The following is a 15,781-nucleotide window of genomic DNA, read 5'->3' as shown; positions in this document are numbered from 1 at the left end:
CTTTGGGAAGATGACTCTCTTAGCAGTATGAGTTGAGGTAGACCAAAGAAAAGGGGGGATGATGTCATAGCATATGTAAGGGATTATAACGGACTCACAGCGGGAAAAATCCTAAGAGCCCTTGAGCATATGAGTTCTTAGGTCATGACTGAGTAGGTGGAGAAAGGGGTAGAGAGTGAAAGAAGGTGTCAAGGTATTGGGTACCAGGTCCTGGGCTCCCAAAACTCGGAGGGTCATGGAGCCATTACAGGAATAAGAAAAAAAATGGAAGACCAGTGGGTTTGGGAACGAGGACAATGAATTTAGTTGTCTAAATTTTATTTGAATATTTTTCTTTAATTTTTTTACTGTAATATACGTCAGTGTGTTTTTAAGTCACTTTTAATACACTTTAGTATGACTATGTATCGATGTCTATTTTATAGCGATTTCAAGCCCATCTCCAGGTTGAAAGAGTGATACCCATTGAGTTCTCCACGTCTTCAAGAACCAAATCATTCTGCAACATCTGAGCAACCCCTCTGATGATTTGTCAGTAGCTGAATCATCATCAAGATCATGATTCTATTTGGAAATTGACATGCCTTAACTGCTTACTGTGAATGTAGCCTAAATACAAGACTAGTGTCATAATAACACAAATAAATGGCCAAGCTTTTAACATTAGAATGGCAGAGAAGAACAAGCAACATTTCAACAAATTTATTTCTTTTTTTTTTTTTTTTTTTTTTTTTTTTTTTTAAATTAACAAATTTATTTCTAAAATGTATTTTCAATTGTGCTTTTACCAATAAGAATATGATAGTGTTCTGATCAATATGCATGTACAAACATAGTGCTCCCCCTACATGCAAACACAAACTATGTTTTCTTCTGGATCCCTTTAACTTGCCTCTCTACCAGGAGCTGGATGATTTATCATTTACTGATTTGTCTATACTCAGGGATAAGAGACAGAATTGAGTCACCCAAGAAAAGAGGAAGATGGAGACACAGAATTGGGTGGGAGGTCCGTCAAGGACTGCTCTGGTGAGCAAAGGCTTTATAAGTCTCTAGTGGGCTGAGTAGGCTGAGGGTTCACAGCAGAAGACACAGGTCTGTAGAGAAAGCAGCAATGGTGTATACAGCTTCTCCACGGCTGCTTTAGACCCTCAGAGGCTGGGCCCCTCCAAGCTTTGTTTTCTATAACAAAATGGAATACCTCCTGTGGAGTCTAACCACACATTCCCTCTGCATTACGCCCACGCCTTTGCTTCATTATATCTAGGAGGACTGAGACAAAGAGATTTACAATAAACTTCATCCAAGCCAAGAAATGAAACACAGCCTCCCTGTGAAATAGGAAGTTACAGCTGGATACTCATGGAACTTTTCTCATAACACGTGGTTCTACGTTGTTTTTTTTGTGTGTGTGAGGAAGATCAGCCCTGAGCTAACATCCATGCCAATCCTCCTCTTTTTGCTGAGGAAGACAGGCTCTGAGCTAACATCTATTGCCAATCCTCCTCCTTTTTTTCCCCCAAAGCCCCAGTAGATAGTTGTATGCCATGGTTGTACATCCTTCTAGTTGCCGTATGTGGGACACCGCCTCAGCATGGCTGGAGAAGCGGTGCGTCGGTGCGCGCCGGGGATCGCCAGTAGCGGAGCATGTGCACTTAACCGCTAAGCCACGGGCCGGCCCCTCTAAGTTGTTTTTATGTTGAAGCTTTTCCCTGCCTCCCACTTGAGGAGCACACGCCGCCTGATTCTACAGATTGGCTCTGCATCATTCTCCGTCACGAAGCCATGGTGTGTGTTTATGCTTCAGTAACAAAGTGTTTATAGTTTGCCATCTGCATAAAAACTGCTGGAGGACTTTACAGTGAGAATCCCTACGGTTTATACAGCTGCATGGTGAACATGGAAATCTAAGATATGAAACAGTGTTCTTTCATTCTATAGGCTTTGAGTTTTGATAAAGTGATAATATCGTGCCGAAGAGCGATATTTTGTGGACTATCCATCATGAAATAAACATGGCACATCTTTTATAGTACCAGCTACTGGAAGACATTTTAAAATAATACTTGTATAACTGTGAACTGTGTTATCTTTCTTTCTTGCAGGTAATAAGGTTTCATTAGGAAGTAAACTTTTCAAGTTATCAATTTTAGAATTCCTGATTAACCGTGAGAGATTTTGTTCTTTCTTACAGGTCAAATCATCTTTAAAAGGTGTATGATGCAGCAGGAGATATGGTGCCTTTGAAATTCTTTCATAACCAATATTACAATTCTAATTGAAGTAGGGCAAATATGCCATTTATCCTTAATGTCATTATAGTTACCCAAAAAATTATAAAATTTAGGGATGCTCTGAAATTCATGGAAGAAATTTAACATTTTTCACCCACTCAGGCTAACATCTGTAAAGTGAATGTACAGGGAAGATGCATGGTGTTCTCAAAACTATACAACATTATTTTAGACAATTCGGAAACAGGGGAAATTATCCATAATTTTGTCATCACAATTTACCAAATAATATCATTATATTATTATATATTTATATTACTATCTTCTAGTCACTTGTATTTTCTATATTATTGCGGTCATGTAAAATTGTATATACTTTTTCACTTTATATTATAGCATATTCTTTTTCATTCTGTTACATATTCTTTTTTTTTCCAAACTAAATTTCTCACCATCCTACACTCTGGACGTACTCATTTAGACTTTTATATTGACTGTTTCCTCTACCCAGAATGCCTTTGATTGAGGGTACATTATAGCCTACACTGCAGTAACAAACAGCCGCAAACTAAGTGACATAACCGAACAAAAGTCTATTTCTTGATAACTCCTTATGAAAATGTTTGTGTGGGGGTGGGGGACAGGAGGCTGGCAGAGGGAGTACTTTGCCCCAGCAAGTCTCTCAGAGACACAGATTGATGCAGACTTGGCTGGGGATTTCATCTCTTTACATTTTCTCATCAATAAAATGTGAATAAGAATGTCTACCCTTGCACGTCTGTCAGGAGGGTGAAATACATACAGCACTGTTCTGATGTCTCAAAGAGAACATTCCTTCTCTCTCCCTCTCCCCTTCTCCCTATTCCTCTCTCTCCTCAACACCTGTAACAAACATATTCTATCTCTCATTTTGCCTCCTACGATAATTACTTTTTTGCCTGCTAGATTTTAAATGCTGGAGGCCACAGCATGTCTTTTTCATTCTTGTGTCTGTGTAAGCATCTAGCAGAGTTTCCAGTAGACATTTAAAAATACTTGTTGAATGGAGAGAACTCATGATTCTCCAATATAGGAATGGCTTTTTTTTGTGCCTTGAAAACAGAGGTGTTCAATAAACATGTATTAAATGAGTGAGTGAATGAATGAATGAATGATGTTGCTCTGCATCTCAGACAAAGATGTAGGCATTGAGTGTTCCATGTTAGTAAACTTTTTTATTTTTAAAAATTTTTAATAAATTTATACCCCCTTCACCCATTTCTCCCAACTCCCCATCCTCCACCTCTAACATATTCTTAACAAGAATTCTTAATAATAATATATTTATACCTCCTTTAGCCATTTCTCCCACCCCCTGCCCTGTTTCTGTCACATATTCTTAATTAACTTTATTGTTAATGGCTGCATATCATTCCACTGACATTCACTTATTTTGAGATTAACAATTTTTTATTTCTATAAGTAATGGAGTGATTAATATCTTCCTACACATAGACTTTTTATTATTTTGAAACAGGTCTTTAGAATAAAATTCCAGGAATTAACTGGCTCAAATAACATGTACATTTTGGCGCTGAGAGCACGTTTTCAAACAGAATTGTTTCACCTTATAATGGTACCAGCAAGGCATATAGGTGCGCTATCATTTAATATTTTAGTCATTCAGTAGTGAAAAAAATATAGCTCTTTATTTTACCTTTCTTTGATAGTAGCTACATTTGACATGGTTCTATATCTTGTTTACTATTTGCAATTCATATTGGGTGATGTTATTTTGTTTTGGACTAATAATTTATAAACTGAGATCTTAATTAGAATTAAGATATAATTAAGATAAGAATTAAGAAGTGTACAAAATTATACATCCTTTCTACATATCTTTCTAAGAATAACTCTTTGTCAAAACGGTTTATTATTTTTACCTTATTGACATATTCAAGTTTAAAACTTGTATATAACAAAATATATGTTCTTCATCTTTTTTGTCTCTTCTGTGTGGTTTCCAAACTTAAAAATTCGTCTTCTTTTGCAGATCTCTAACACATAACCAACCTATTTCTGAGTTTTTCCATTGAAATTTTTTATATTTAATGCTTCCTTATATTTGTTATTTTATTTGGTGCATTTTTGCATCAAATTTAATTTTTTCAAAGTTTTTAATTTTGGTTAAGCCAAATTATCTAAACTGGCCTCAGATTACCCATCTGGCCTCTTATCCTCACTTTTCACATGGTTTTGTTATCTCTCCTTCAGAGAGATTTGTAAAATTTTAATTAATTTAAATTTGTAAAATTTTAATCTACTTGTTTTATTCCAATGACCAAAGTATATCTTTTTGTATATACTTTGGTACATACAAAACACCTCATTGTAATTATTATTGATTTTAAACAGTTTTACTATCTGGTAGGACAGATGAATCCCATGACATTATATTTTTTACAGTTTTTTTAACTTGCTTTTTTATTGAGATATAATTGACATATAACATTGTTTCAGGTGTACAGCATATTGATCTGATACATTTATATATTGCAACATGATTACAGCCCGTTAAATTAATTAAACATGGAGGCCATTAGACTGAGATGGCTCTAAGGCCGTGGTGCCTACGTAAGCAAAGCAAAATCTAAGCCCGTAAATGCCTCAAAGTTAAAAAGTCAAAATGCTGAGGACAACCAATCACAAGTAGCCAATTGGGCTTTAAGGTACAGCCAATCAAATAATTTATTTTCGTTGCTTCCTCACTTTCTCTGTGGGGCGCTCCTAACCACCCCTGGTTTGGTGCTGTCTGATTCGAATAGATTTTTGCTCAAATAAACTCTTAAAATTTTTAGTATGCCTCAGTTTATCTTTTAACACACCTTAGCATTGGCTAACACCTCTATCGTTCATGACTTTTTTTTTTTTTTTTTTTGCTGAGGAAGATTAGCCTTGAGCTAACATCTGTGCCAGTCTTCCTCTACTTTATATGCAGGTTGCCACCACAGCATGGCTGGTGAGTGGTGTAGGTCTGTGCTCGGGATCCAAAGCCACGAACCTGAGCCGCCATAGTGGAACACGCTGAATTTAACCACTATGTCATGGGGCTGGCCTCACTCATTGTTTTATTTTATTTTTTTGAGGAAGATTGGCCCTGTGCTAATATCTGTTGCCAATCTTCCTCTTTTTCCTTTTTTTTCCTTACCAAAGCCCCAGTACATAGTTGTGTGTCATAGTTGTAGAGTTGTAGCTCTTCTATATGGGAGGCCACCTCAGCATGGCTGGATGAGCAGTAAGTGGGTCTGCGCCCACAATCTAAACCAGCAAACCTCGGGCCACTGAAGTGGAGTGTGCGAACTTAACCACTGTGCCATTGGGCCAGCCCCCCCACTCATTATTTTTAAAGACAACTTCTAACAGTATTGCTAGGAGCAAACTTCTCCTCTACCCTCTCACAAGGCCCACTACTCACAATACGCCTAAACCCCCACTCAGAGCAGAGGTCCACAGAGCTCCTGGCAAGACCTCCACTGACCCCATCCTCACACCATAGAAACACAATCCTGCCCATTTCTCCTCGACAATGGCCTAATTTGCCAATCCCTGAAAGGATGGTATCATGAGAACCTATCATTCCCCTTCCCCTCAGATAACATCAAGACAAGACCAGTCATGTTTTACATCCCTCTGTCACTATGAGAACGACAAGCTCCCAGAACATCCTTCACTGTAGACCTTTAACTCTGGAAGACTTTGCACATCTAATCCTGTTAATTTTCCAAGCTTTCCCCACCCACTTTCACTGTGCTCAGTAGAATACCAAGTCTGTCATCAGAAAAGCCTCACCCTCTTTTCATCCCTTTACACATTACTCTAGCTCAGAATATGAGGACCTTCTCTTCTGATGGTGTCTGTTTTCTCAGAGAAATAAGATCTATTGAGAAATCATCTGCTGAGAGTGAGAAAGGCTTAGGGTTTTTTTTTTGTTTTTTTTTTTTGTGAGGAAGATCAGCCCTGAGCTAACATCCATGCCAATCCTCTTCTTTTTGCTGAGGAAGACCGGCCCTGAGCTAACAACTATTGCCAATCCTCCTCCTTTTTTTCCCCCTTTTTCTCCCCAAAGCCCCAGTAGATAGTTACACATCATAGTTGCACATCCTTCTAGTTGCTGTATGTGGGACGCGGCCTCAGCATGGCCCGACAAGCAGTGCATTGGTGCGCGCCCGGGATCTGAACCTGGGCCACCAGTAGCGGAGCGCGCGCACTTAACTGCTAAGCCACAGGGCTGTCCCCCTATTTGTGAGTTTTGAGAAGACAGAAGACTGCATGAGACAATTATCTTAGGGAGTGGAAGTGAACATTCATGTTACCTTCTTATTTTGATTAAAATCTGATTTTCCACGAGAGCACAGCTTCCTCTGCAGCACTACTAAATCAGAGCTGTTCTTTTTCTCCCACATCCTACAAACCACAGGGCCAGAAGGTGCACTGGGTGCTCTCTGTGACTCTCATAGCCATTTTTCACACCATTGTCCATTCTCCCTCTTTCAAAACCTGAGCTCTTCTGTAGCACATCCATGAGATTATAGTACTTTCTCCTCCTCCTTGTTATCATTATCTGGGGTCCTCTCTGCCCCAACTCTCATCCGCTGAAGATTTAGCAGCAGGCCCACTGTCTTTCTCTCCACCACTACTTCTATTATCATTCTCAGTGATTTCAACATCCATGTAACCCTACCTCTCAGTCCCTTGGACATTTTTGCCTTCAAAAATCTTTTCCTCACCCTTGTTGTATCCAATTAACAGTACCATTTTGTAAATCTGACCACTACCCTTTATCTTTCTAGAATACTCATTCCAGCACATCTTGGATCTCACCTGAATTTCCGATTTAGTGATTGCATTTTTAAAAAATTAATTTAAACTGATGTCACCTCTTTCCCATCTTCATGCCTTTCTTTATTCAGCTTAGATTTATGGTCAATCAGTAAAATTACTTCTGTGCATCTACTGTCAACTTTCTTACCTCTTTCTTTACTTATTGCCTGACAAAACCCCAATCCTGATTAAATCCAATACTTTGGCTACCCCAGATCTGTCTCTAGGAGCTTAATGTGGCTACAGAAATATGCACAGTCATGCTGACTGATCTCACTTTAAATGAATGACCACATTTTTAAATGTGGAGGCCCTTGGCATTGCTTAGAAATTAAACATTTCTTTAGGCATTTCGCCACCCTTCCATTCTCTGAGATTACTGTTTCATGCTTTTTTCTTTCTCCTTAACTACAAATACATCCTCAACCCACTTTCAGCATAAGACTTGCTTCTTATTTCACTAAGAAAATGGGCACAATCAGAAAAGACCATCCTCATATCACCAAATCTTCTGACGAGTACATGAAAGTCTTCCTACGTTCAGTATATATACTAATAAGGTTCCCCTCATTTGTGAATTCCATGATGAAAATGGAGTTTTGAGTCCTTAATGAAATATTTCTGAGAGATTTTAAAGACTACAAGCTGGTTATTTTATACACTGTTCCTCAACTCGGGTTTGTCAAATGTTTTTTCGTGCTAAGATTCAGGCTGCGAACTTCCAGCCAGAACACTACACACTAGATGAAGCTGTGGCATCCTCAGAGTGATACCCAAAGGTGCAAGACATCCATCTGCCCCTCTTTGGTGGTATTAATTTTTACCGCCTGGTCAAGATGTTGTCTTGTTTCTTCACTGTGTAGTTACTATTTTTCTCCTTAAAACTAATAAGAAATCTGGGGGTAGACACTTTGAGAGCACACAAATATCCTGCTCTTCAGCAAACTTTCTCCCCAGATTTAGCATCAATTGATGATTCTTGTCCTAAACTTTTCTTATGATGCTTTTTAAATGATGATTTTTCCAATTCCACAACTCTTGTCTACGTGTATTCCTTGACTTTTTTCTATCAGCAAGAGCCTCCCTTCATTCTCCATTGTTTATCTATCTATATCATCTATCATCTGTCTATCTATCTATCTCTATCTATCTATCTATCTATCTATCTATCTATCTATCTATCATCTATCATCAGACGACTCAGTAATGTACTTCAAATCTCAGTTTTCTTGATAGCATTGAAATCCCTTGTTTTCCCTTTGTTGGCATTTGATTTTTATATCTTTGCCAAGTCTTTTGTTATTGTCTTTCTGTATTATTTTCTTTCAGGTGTGTATCACCCAAACCTATTTTTTTAAAAAAGCATTAACATGATCACTTTCCTTTCTTTAGACTGAAGTTCTGAAAAGTAACGGAAATGTAAGACTTGATAAATAATTCTTATTTTCACACTGATGATTTTAAAAATAATTATAATTAAACAGGGCATCGTTCATTCTACCCAACATGGCAGGAATAAAGAACTGCTTTGGAAGGTCACTGTCCAAGAAAGGGTCAGATGTGGCAGATTACCTGTTCTTGGTAATCTTCTCCCCAGTGCAGAGTAATAATGTTCACTGTAGGGTTCCCTATGGAGCGCTTTCACCAAGGGATAAGATAACCTTGGCTAAGTTATTTTTTCCTCATTTATGTGCCTCCAGGCTGTAGGACTATACCATAAGTTGGGTCATTATCTCAATTATCACAGGGTTAATTAATTCATGTAGTTAAAAACATTTTCTATTTCCACAGATGAAAGATTTTGAAAAGCATTCACTACTACTCTGTGCTGTTTCCTGATCCTTTAAGTAAAAACTTAATTAGTAACTGAGAAGGAAATGGGAAGTAATCAAGCACATTAAGTTTTCAGAGACCTAGTCTTTTTGCAGTAAAAATACTTCCACCGTAAGGTTCATTATGTTTCTTGCATTATTCAGTTCCTAGAACAATGCATTTACTGAAAGTGCAACATGCCCCTGTGATCTTCCAATATAAATGATGCCACCAAAAAGTTTTAAAAACATGTTACCATGCATGAAATAGAAACCTCAAACCCAAGAAAATGCAAAACCTTACATTAAAATATTTTGTATCTTCTATTCTTTTTTTTTTTTTTTTTTTTAAAGATTTTATTTATTTTATTTTTCCCCCCAAAGCCCCAGTGGATAGTTGTGTGTCGTAGCTGCACATCCTTCCAGTTGCTGTATGTGGGACTCGGCCTCAGGATGAACAGAGAAGTGGTGCCTCGATGCGCACCCGGGATCCGAACCCGGGCCACCAGCATCGCAGCGCGCGCACTTAACCACCAAGCCACAGGGCCGGCCCATGTATCTTCTATTCTAATTTTATAAAAAATATTTTTAAATGTTTTAAAAATTAATTTTAACTAAACTTTTTTTGATCAAGAGAAAGTATATCAGGAATGTTATCAATAGAGTGCTTTTCCTTGCCTCCTTCCCAGTTAATGTCTTGGTATGACTCTCCTCTGTTCTCCTGGATTACGGGTTGAACGAGATAAAAATGAGGAGATGTGAAGAATAAAAAATAATTCCCCCTATTTTTTCCTTATACCCTAGTCCTAACATTGTTACACTAACCCCAACAAGTTGGGTAGATTCAAAATTGTGAATTGCTTTTGTAGTGAGTAAAAGCTACATAGCCAGCCCGGGAGGTTTAATGGTAAAGATTTGGTGCTCTCACCTCTGTAGCCCGGGTTTGTTTCCCAGTCAGGGAAGCGTAACACCTGTCTGTCACTTGTCAGACTGGCGACAACCTGTGGCGACTGCGTGTTGCTGTGATGCTGAAAGCTATGCCACCGGCATTTCAAATACCAGCAAGGTCATCCATGGTGGACAGGTTTCAGTAGAGCTTCCAGATTAAGACAGACTAGGAAGAAGGACCTGGCTACCCACTTCTGAAAAAATTGGCCATGAAAACCCTATGAATAGCAACAGAGCATTGTCTAATACAGCACTGGAAGGTGAGAGGATGGCACAAAAAGACCAGGCAGCATTCTGCTCTGCTGTCCACAGGATCACTAGGAGTCAGAATTGATTCGACAGCACTAACAACAAAAGCTACATATTCCAGGGTGGAATTTAAGGTCAATTCCCTTGTTATTGATATATAACTAAATCAGATCTTGTCATGAGTTGTGTTCTTCACTTGTTCAGCCATGTCTACTGAGTGCCCATTATGTCCTGGTCTTATACGTTTGGGATTGAGTCATGAACAAAATTGACACAGATCTCTGCCTCATAGAGCTAATATTCTAGGAGAGGATGGATAATAAACAATAAACATAATGATTAGGTGAACTATATGATATCTTAGAAAATTAAAACACTCTGGAAAGGAAGTAGGGTAGAGTTATGAGGACTGGGGTGCTGTGGGGAGGGACACATTACAATCTTAAACAGGGTGATCAGGGCAGGCCTCATTCAGGAGGTGGCCTTTGATCAAAGATGAATTAAGTGAGGGAGTCAGTGTTCTAGTCAAAGCCCTAAGATGGGAGTGCACCCTGTGTGTTCACAGAACAGCAAGGGAAAAAGTATGACTAAGCCAGAGTGGCAGGAGGCAGAGTAGAAGGCAGTGAGGTCAGAGAAACAAAAAGAGAAGCCAAATCATGCATTGCCTTGCAGGTTCTGGTAAAGAATCTGCCTTTCACTTTGGGTAAAATGAGGAACCACTGGCATTGACTCTTCCTCTGGGGGAAATGGAGAGCCACTGGAGATTTTGAGCAAACGAATGATATGATTTCACCTCTACTTTAAAAGGTTCACTCTGGCTACTGTGTTGAGAATAGACCCCAAGGGTCCATGAGTGGACGTTGGGAGACCAGTTAGGATGTTCTTGCATAAATGGAGGGGAGAGCTTATGGTGGCTCCCACCAGGAAATAAGAGTAGGTACCGTGAGAAATAGTCAGATACTGTATATATTTTGAGGATGGAGCTGAGAAGCTTTCTTGGTAGATTGCACATAAGTATGAAGGAAAGACAGGAGTCACGATGACTCCAAGGAATTGGCCTGAGCCACTGAAAGGCTAGAGATGCCATCAGTTGAGATGGTGAAGGCTATGAATAGAGGAGGATTTTGGAGGATGATCTGAAGTACAACTTTATTTATTTATTTTTTTAAATTTTATTTATTTATTTTTTTTCCCCCAAAGCCCCAGTAGATAGTTGTATGTCATAGCTGCACATCCTTCTAGTTGCTGTGTGTGGGACACGGCCTCAGCATGGCCGGAGAAGCGGTGTGTCGGTGCGAGCCTGGGATCCGAACCCGGGCCGCCAGCAGCGGAGCGCGCGCACCTAACCGCCAACCACGGGGCCGGCCCCAAAGTACAACTTTAAATATGTTAAATTTGAGATATTTATTGGACCTCCAGGTGCAGATGTCCAACAGGCAGTGGGATCAAATGAATCTGAAATTCAGGAAAGAGGTTTGGAATAGAGATATATAACTTTGGGAGGCATTAGTATATAAATGGTGCTTAATACCACAAGGCCAAACGATGTAACCAAAGAAGTAAGTGTAGATACAGGATGTAAGAAGACATAAGACTGAGCCCTGAGGCAGCCCGACATGAAGATATTGGAGAAGAGGGGGAACTGACAAAAGAGGAACAGGAGAAGTGATCATTCTCAAATTCATCTGAAATTTGCTCCCTCAAGTTGAAGAAGATAGGGAAAAGATTAAGAGAGGAAGGAAGGATTAGGAAATTGATACACAGGGCAGATTACATGTAGAAGGTACCCTCTTCCTTTTCTACAGGGACAGAGAGAGAGGACATGAGTGTGGATAGGAAATCATCTTCCTAATGATGTGTTAAATTTAGAGCTTGACTCCTTTTTATATGTCAAATTGTACACATACAGATTGACTTAGAAAGCACTATTGAAATCATCTAATGCAAAATGCAGTATTTTGTTTATGGCATCCTATGTGTTCAATATACTTATATGTGGAACTTCTGGCAGCTTCTCAACAAATACTTGTCAAATTGTTCATCTATATTTTGCTCTTTGTTGAGAATTTTAATATTGTGTTAAAACTGTTTTCTTTGCCTACAGAGGACACACAAAAATTTTCTTCAATACTTTTTCTCAAGACAAATGAACCTATCAAATCAGAGGCCAGTTTATTAAGACACATAACTTGTACTTTCTCTAGATAACTATTTGTCAGAACTCACAGGATAATAGTCACTGTTGGTGTGAATTGTCTATTTTTCTTAACTCTGGCTGACTGGCAACTGTAGACAATGAGCCAACCATTAGGAATATGACTATCTTCAAACATGAGACGGATTTTATTACTTAGATCTAAGTTATCTCCATTCAAAGTTAGAGCTTCAATCTACATTTACTTAGAAATACCCTATACACTTGGAGATTTTTCTAGTGAGTCTTTAATGTTTCCTCTTTCCAAGGAGTAGAGCATAACTAACAAATCTGACTCTTCCTTCAGAAGGAGTAAGCAATTTTGCTTACCAGGATAGGAGGAGATGGCATTGATGTGGGTGGTCCTGATGACGCCCACCCGGGTCCCGCGGTTGTTTTTCATGCACATGCAGATACATATGGCAATTCCAGCAATGACCCCCATGATGAATACAATTCCAAACACTATGCCAGCAATTGCTGTGCCCCTAAAATAGAAAAACAAAACTCCATTTATTGAAAAGGCTCTTAAAGATTCTTCATCCTTTCAAATACAGCTCTGTAACTATCTAAGTGCTTCTCTACAAATGTTCTTAAGGATAATGTTAAGAAAAGATAATTCCCTGAATCGGTCAAGTAAACAGTCTTCTGTATTTCAATGGATATGAAAAAGTTATCAACCTTTAGGGAATCGTCTTCCAGCACAATTAACCCATCATTCAGATTCTGGTTTTAAAAATTCATATATTTATCCAAAGCACGATTCTCCAGACATGCTCTTTAAAATAATACTGAAAAAAACATTCTGCTGTGTACTTAAACAGCAAAGAATTTATCTATTGTCCATAAAGTATGTGTGTTTAATGAAAACAACTTGATAAATGCCAAAATATTAAATAAAATTTAACATTTATTCCTGATTAAAACTCTTCATAAAGTAGAACTAGAATATTTTTTTTCTTAACAAGATAAAGAAAACCAAACCAAACATCATTTTTTTTATTATTCACAGAACAGTTATGACAAACAAGTATTCCCATTAAATTTAAGAACAATATAAGCAAAGCTTTTATTTCTATTAATGTTAATGTTTTCTTCCAGAAAGTTTTATCTCATGCAACAAGATCATAGAAAGAAAAAAATACTGCATGAAAGAGTCAACATTATCATTGTGTGTAGATAATATGATTTGTAGGAGTCTACATTTTGTCCACCATTTTGGAAAGTAATGGGGGAATTCTTTATCAAAATGTAAATTTTCACCATTCAGTATCATTTCTAGCAATGCTTCCTAAGGTAATATAGCACATGTGTGCACAAATAATGTAAAAAGAATATTTATCAAAGTGTTGTTGCTAATAGCAAAACATCAGAATCACCCTAATGTCCATAAAAAAGGGATTGACAAGGGGCTGGCCTGGTGGTATAGTGGTTAAAGTTCACACACTCTGCTTCAGCAGCCCGGGGTTCATGAGTTCACATCCTGGGTGCAGACCCACACACCACTCATCAAGCTATGCTGTGGCGACATCCCACATACAAAAAATAGAGGAAGATTAGCACAGATGTTAGCTCAGGGCCAAACTTCCTCACCAAAAAAAAAAAAAACAGGGATTGACAGAAAAGAAAAAAATATGATACATCAGAGAATGGATCCTCTACAATGATAAAAAGGGTGAAGTGGTCCACATGGATTGAGGTGAAATGTTCATGATACATGGTTAACTTAATAATACTATGACTGAAAAAAAGCAAGTATTAACAGAGGATTGCAATGGCATAAACTATATTTTTATATATAAAATTTTTGAATGTATACTCAATGCACATATACAAGTGATTATCTTGTAGATATGGAAAAAAAATAAGAAAAATTTCACTTTCTAGTTTGAATACTCTCCAGAGGCAACCATTTTCAACTCTTACAGCAATTTTTTCTAGTATTTTTCTCCCCATTTCTCAATATTATTACATTCCTTTATTTTTAAATTTTTAAATTTTTATTTTTACATGTTATCTATTGGCTCCTCTAATAGTATTTGGGAATGTAGATCCCTTAGACAAACTTTATTCCTGGTTAAATCAGTCATCCGTAATATTTATTTATATTACCATGACCTTGCTTGCTGCTGAGCCAAGCAATATACTAGGGCTACCTTTCATTTCTCTTACATTTATTTTTTTTTAGGAAATTTACATGAGTTCCCATTTTTTTTTTTTTAATATACCTATTGCTGTTCCCTTTCCCTGGAAAAATTCTTAGAAATCTTTCAAACAATTACCGGTAATGTTTTCAAACACTCAAACACAGTAACAATCACCTATCAGTTCTGTTTTGTCCCTGTGGAGATTTCTGTATTATAGGCTGCCAACTCCAGTGGTTCCTCTGGAATTTGGAACTGTTTCTAGATCTGTGTGCTGGTCCTCAGGTCTCTGGTTTCTGGACCCCATTCTTGCTCTTACCTGGTGAACTGCCCTGTTTGCCGAAGCACGTTCCTGAATGGCTTCTTACAGAAAGGTTCAGGGGAGAGAAACGTTTTGAGTCTCTGTATTCTTGAAAATGAGTTAATGCTACACCCCCACTGATTGACAGTTTGGCTGTGTACGGAATTCTAAGCTGAAGGATATTATTTCTCAGAAATATGAAGGCGTTGTTCATTGTCTTCTAGAATTTGGTATTGCTGTAGAGAAATCCCATGGCATTCTAATTATTTTCCTTTGTGTGATACTGTTTTTTACTTTTCTTTTGTTCTGGAAGTTCTTAGCATCTTCTTTTTCACAATACGTTTGGATTTTTAAAAAAAGTTATTTTGCCAGGCCCTTAGGATTTTTCATGCCAGAGACTCATGTTTTTCAGTTCTTGAAACTGTTCCATAAATTGATAATTTCCTCTTCACCACTTTCTCTTTCTGGAAGCCTATTCTGAAATAAGTCCCTGAACCTCCTGGATAGCTTCTCTAATTTTTCTTATCTCTGTTTTCTTGAATTACTTTCTGGGGAATTACACTGACTTTATCTTCCAAAGTTTTATTGAACTTTTAAATTTCAGCTATCATATTTTTAATTTCCAAGTGCTCTATCTTACACCCCTTCACATCTCCCCTCCCCCCCTTTTTTATAGTGTCCTGTTTTGCTTTCATGGATGCAATTTCTTCTCTTAACTTCTGAAGGTACTAATGATATATATATATATACGTATATATATATATATATATATATATACGTATATATATATATATATATTTTTTTTTTTTGTGAGGAAGATCAGCCCTGAGCTAACATCCATGCCAATCCTCTTCTTTTTTGCTGAGGAAGACTGGCCCTGGGCTAACATCCGTGCCCATTTTCCTCCACTTTACATGGGACGCCGCCACAGCATGGCCTGACAAGCGGTGCCTTGGTGCGCACCCGGGATCCAAACGCGGGTTAGCCAGCAGCGGAGCGTACGCACTCAACCGCTATGCCAGGGGGGCCGGCCCCTAATG

General features: G+C 38.1%; 1 protein-coding gene across 1 annotated transcript in view; it reads right to left on the bottom strand.

Annotated features, from left to right (window-relative positions):
• CYYR1 (cysteine and tyrosine rich 1) overlaps nucleotides 1-15,781 on the bottom strand; it is a 109,117-nt gene that overhangs the window by 3,150 nt on the left and 90,186 nt on the right. Inside the window, 1 exon segment of the mRNA XM_004429525.3 lies at nucleotides 12,627-12,784. Coding sequence (XP_004429582.2) covers nucleotides 12,627-12,784 — 158 coding nt within the window.

The sequence above is a fragment of the Ceratotherium simum genome, chromosome 27 (assembly GCF_057802395.1).
Source record: "Ceratotherium simum simum isolate JZ-2026a chromosome 27, ASM5780239v1, whole genome shotgun sequence".
NCBI classification, from domain to species: domain Eukaryota; kingdom Metazoa; phylum Chordata; class Mammalia; order Perissodactyla; family Rhinocerotidae; genus Ceratotherium; species Ceratotherium simum.
Note: the sequence above shows the minus strand (reverse complement) of the source record. Positions and strands in the feature narration are given on the sequence as shown.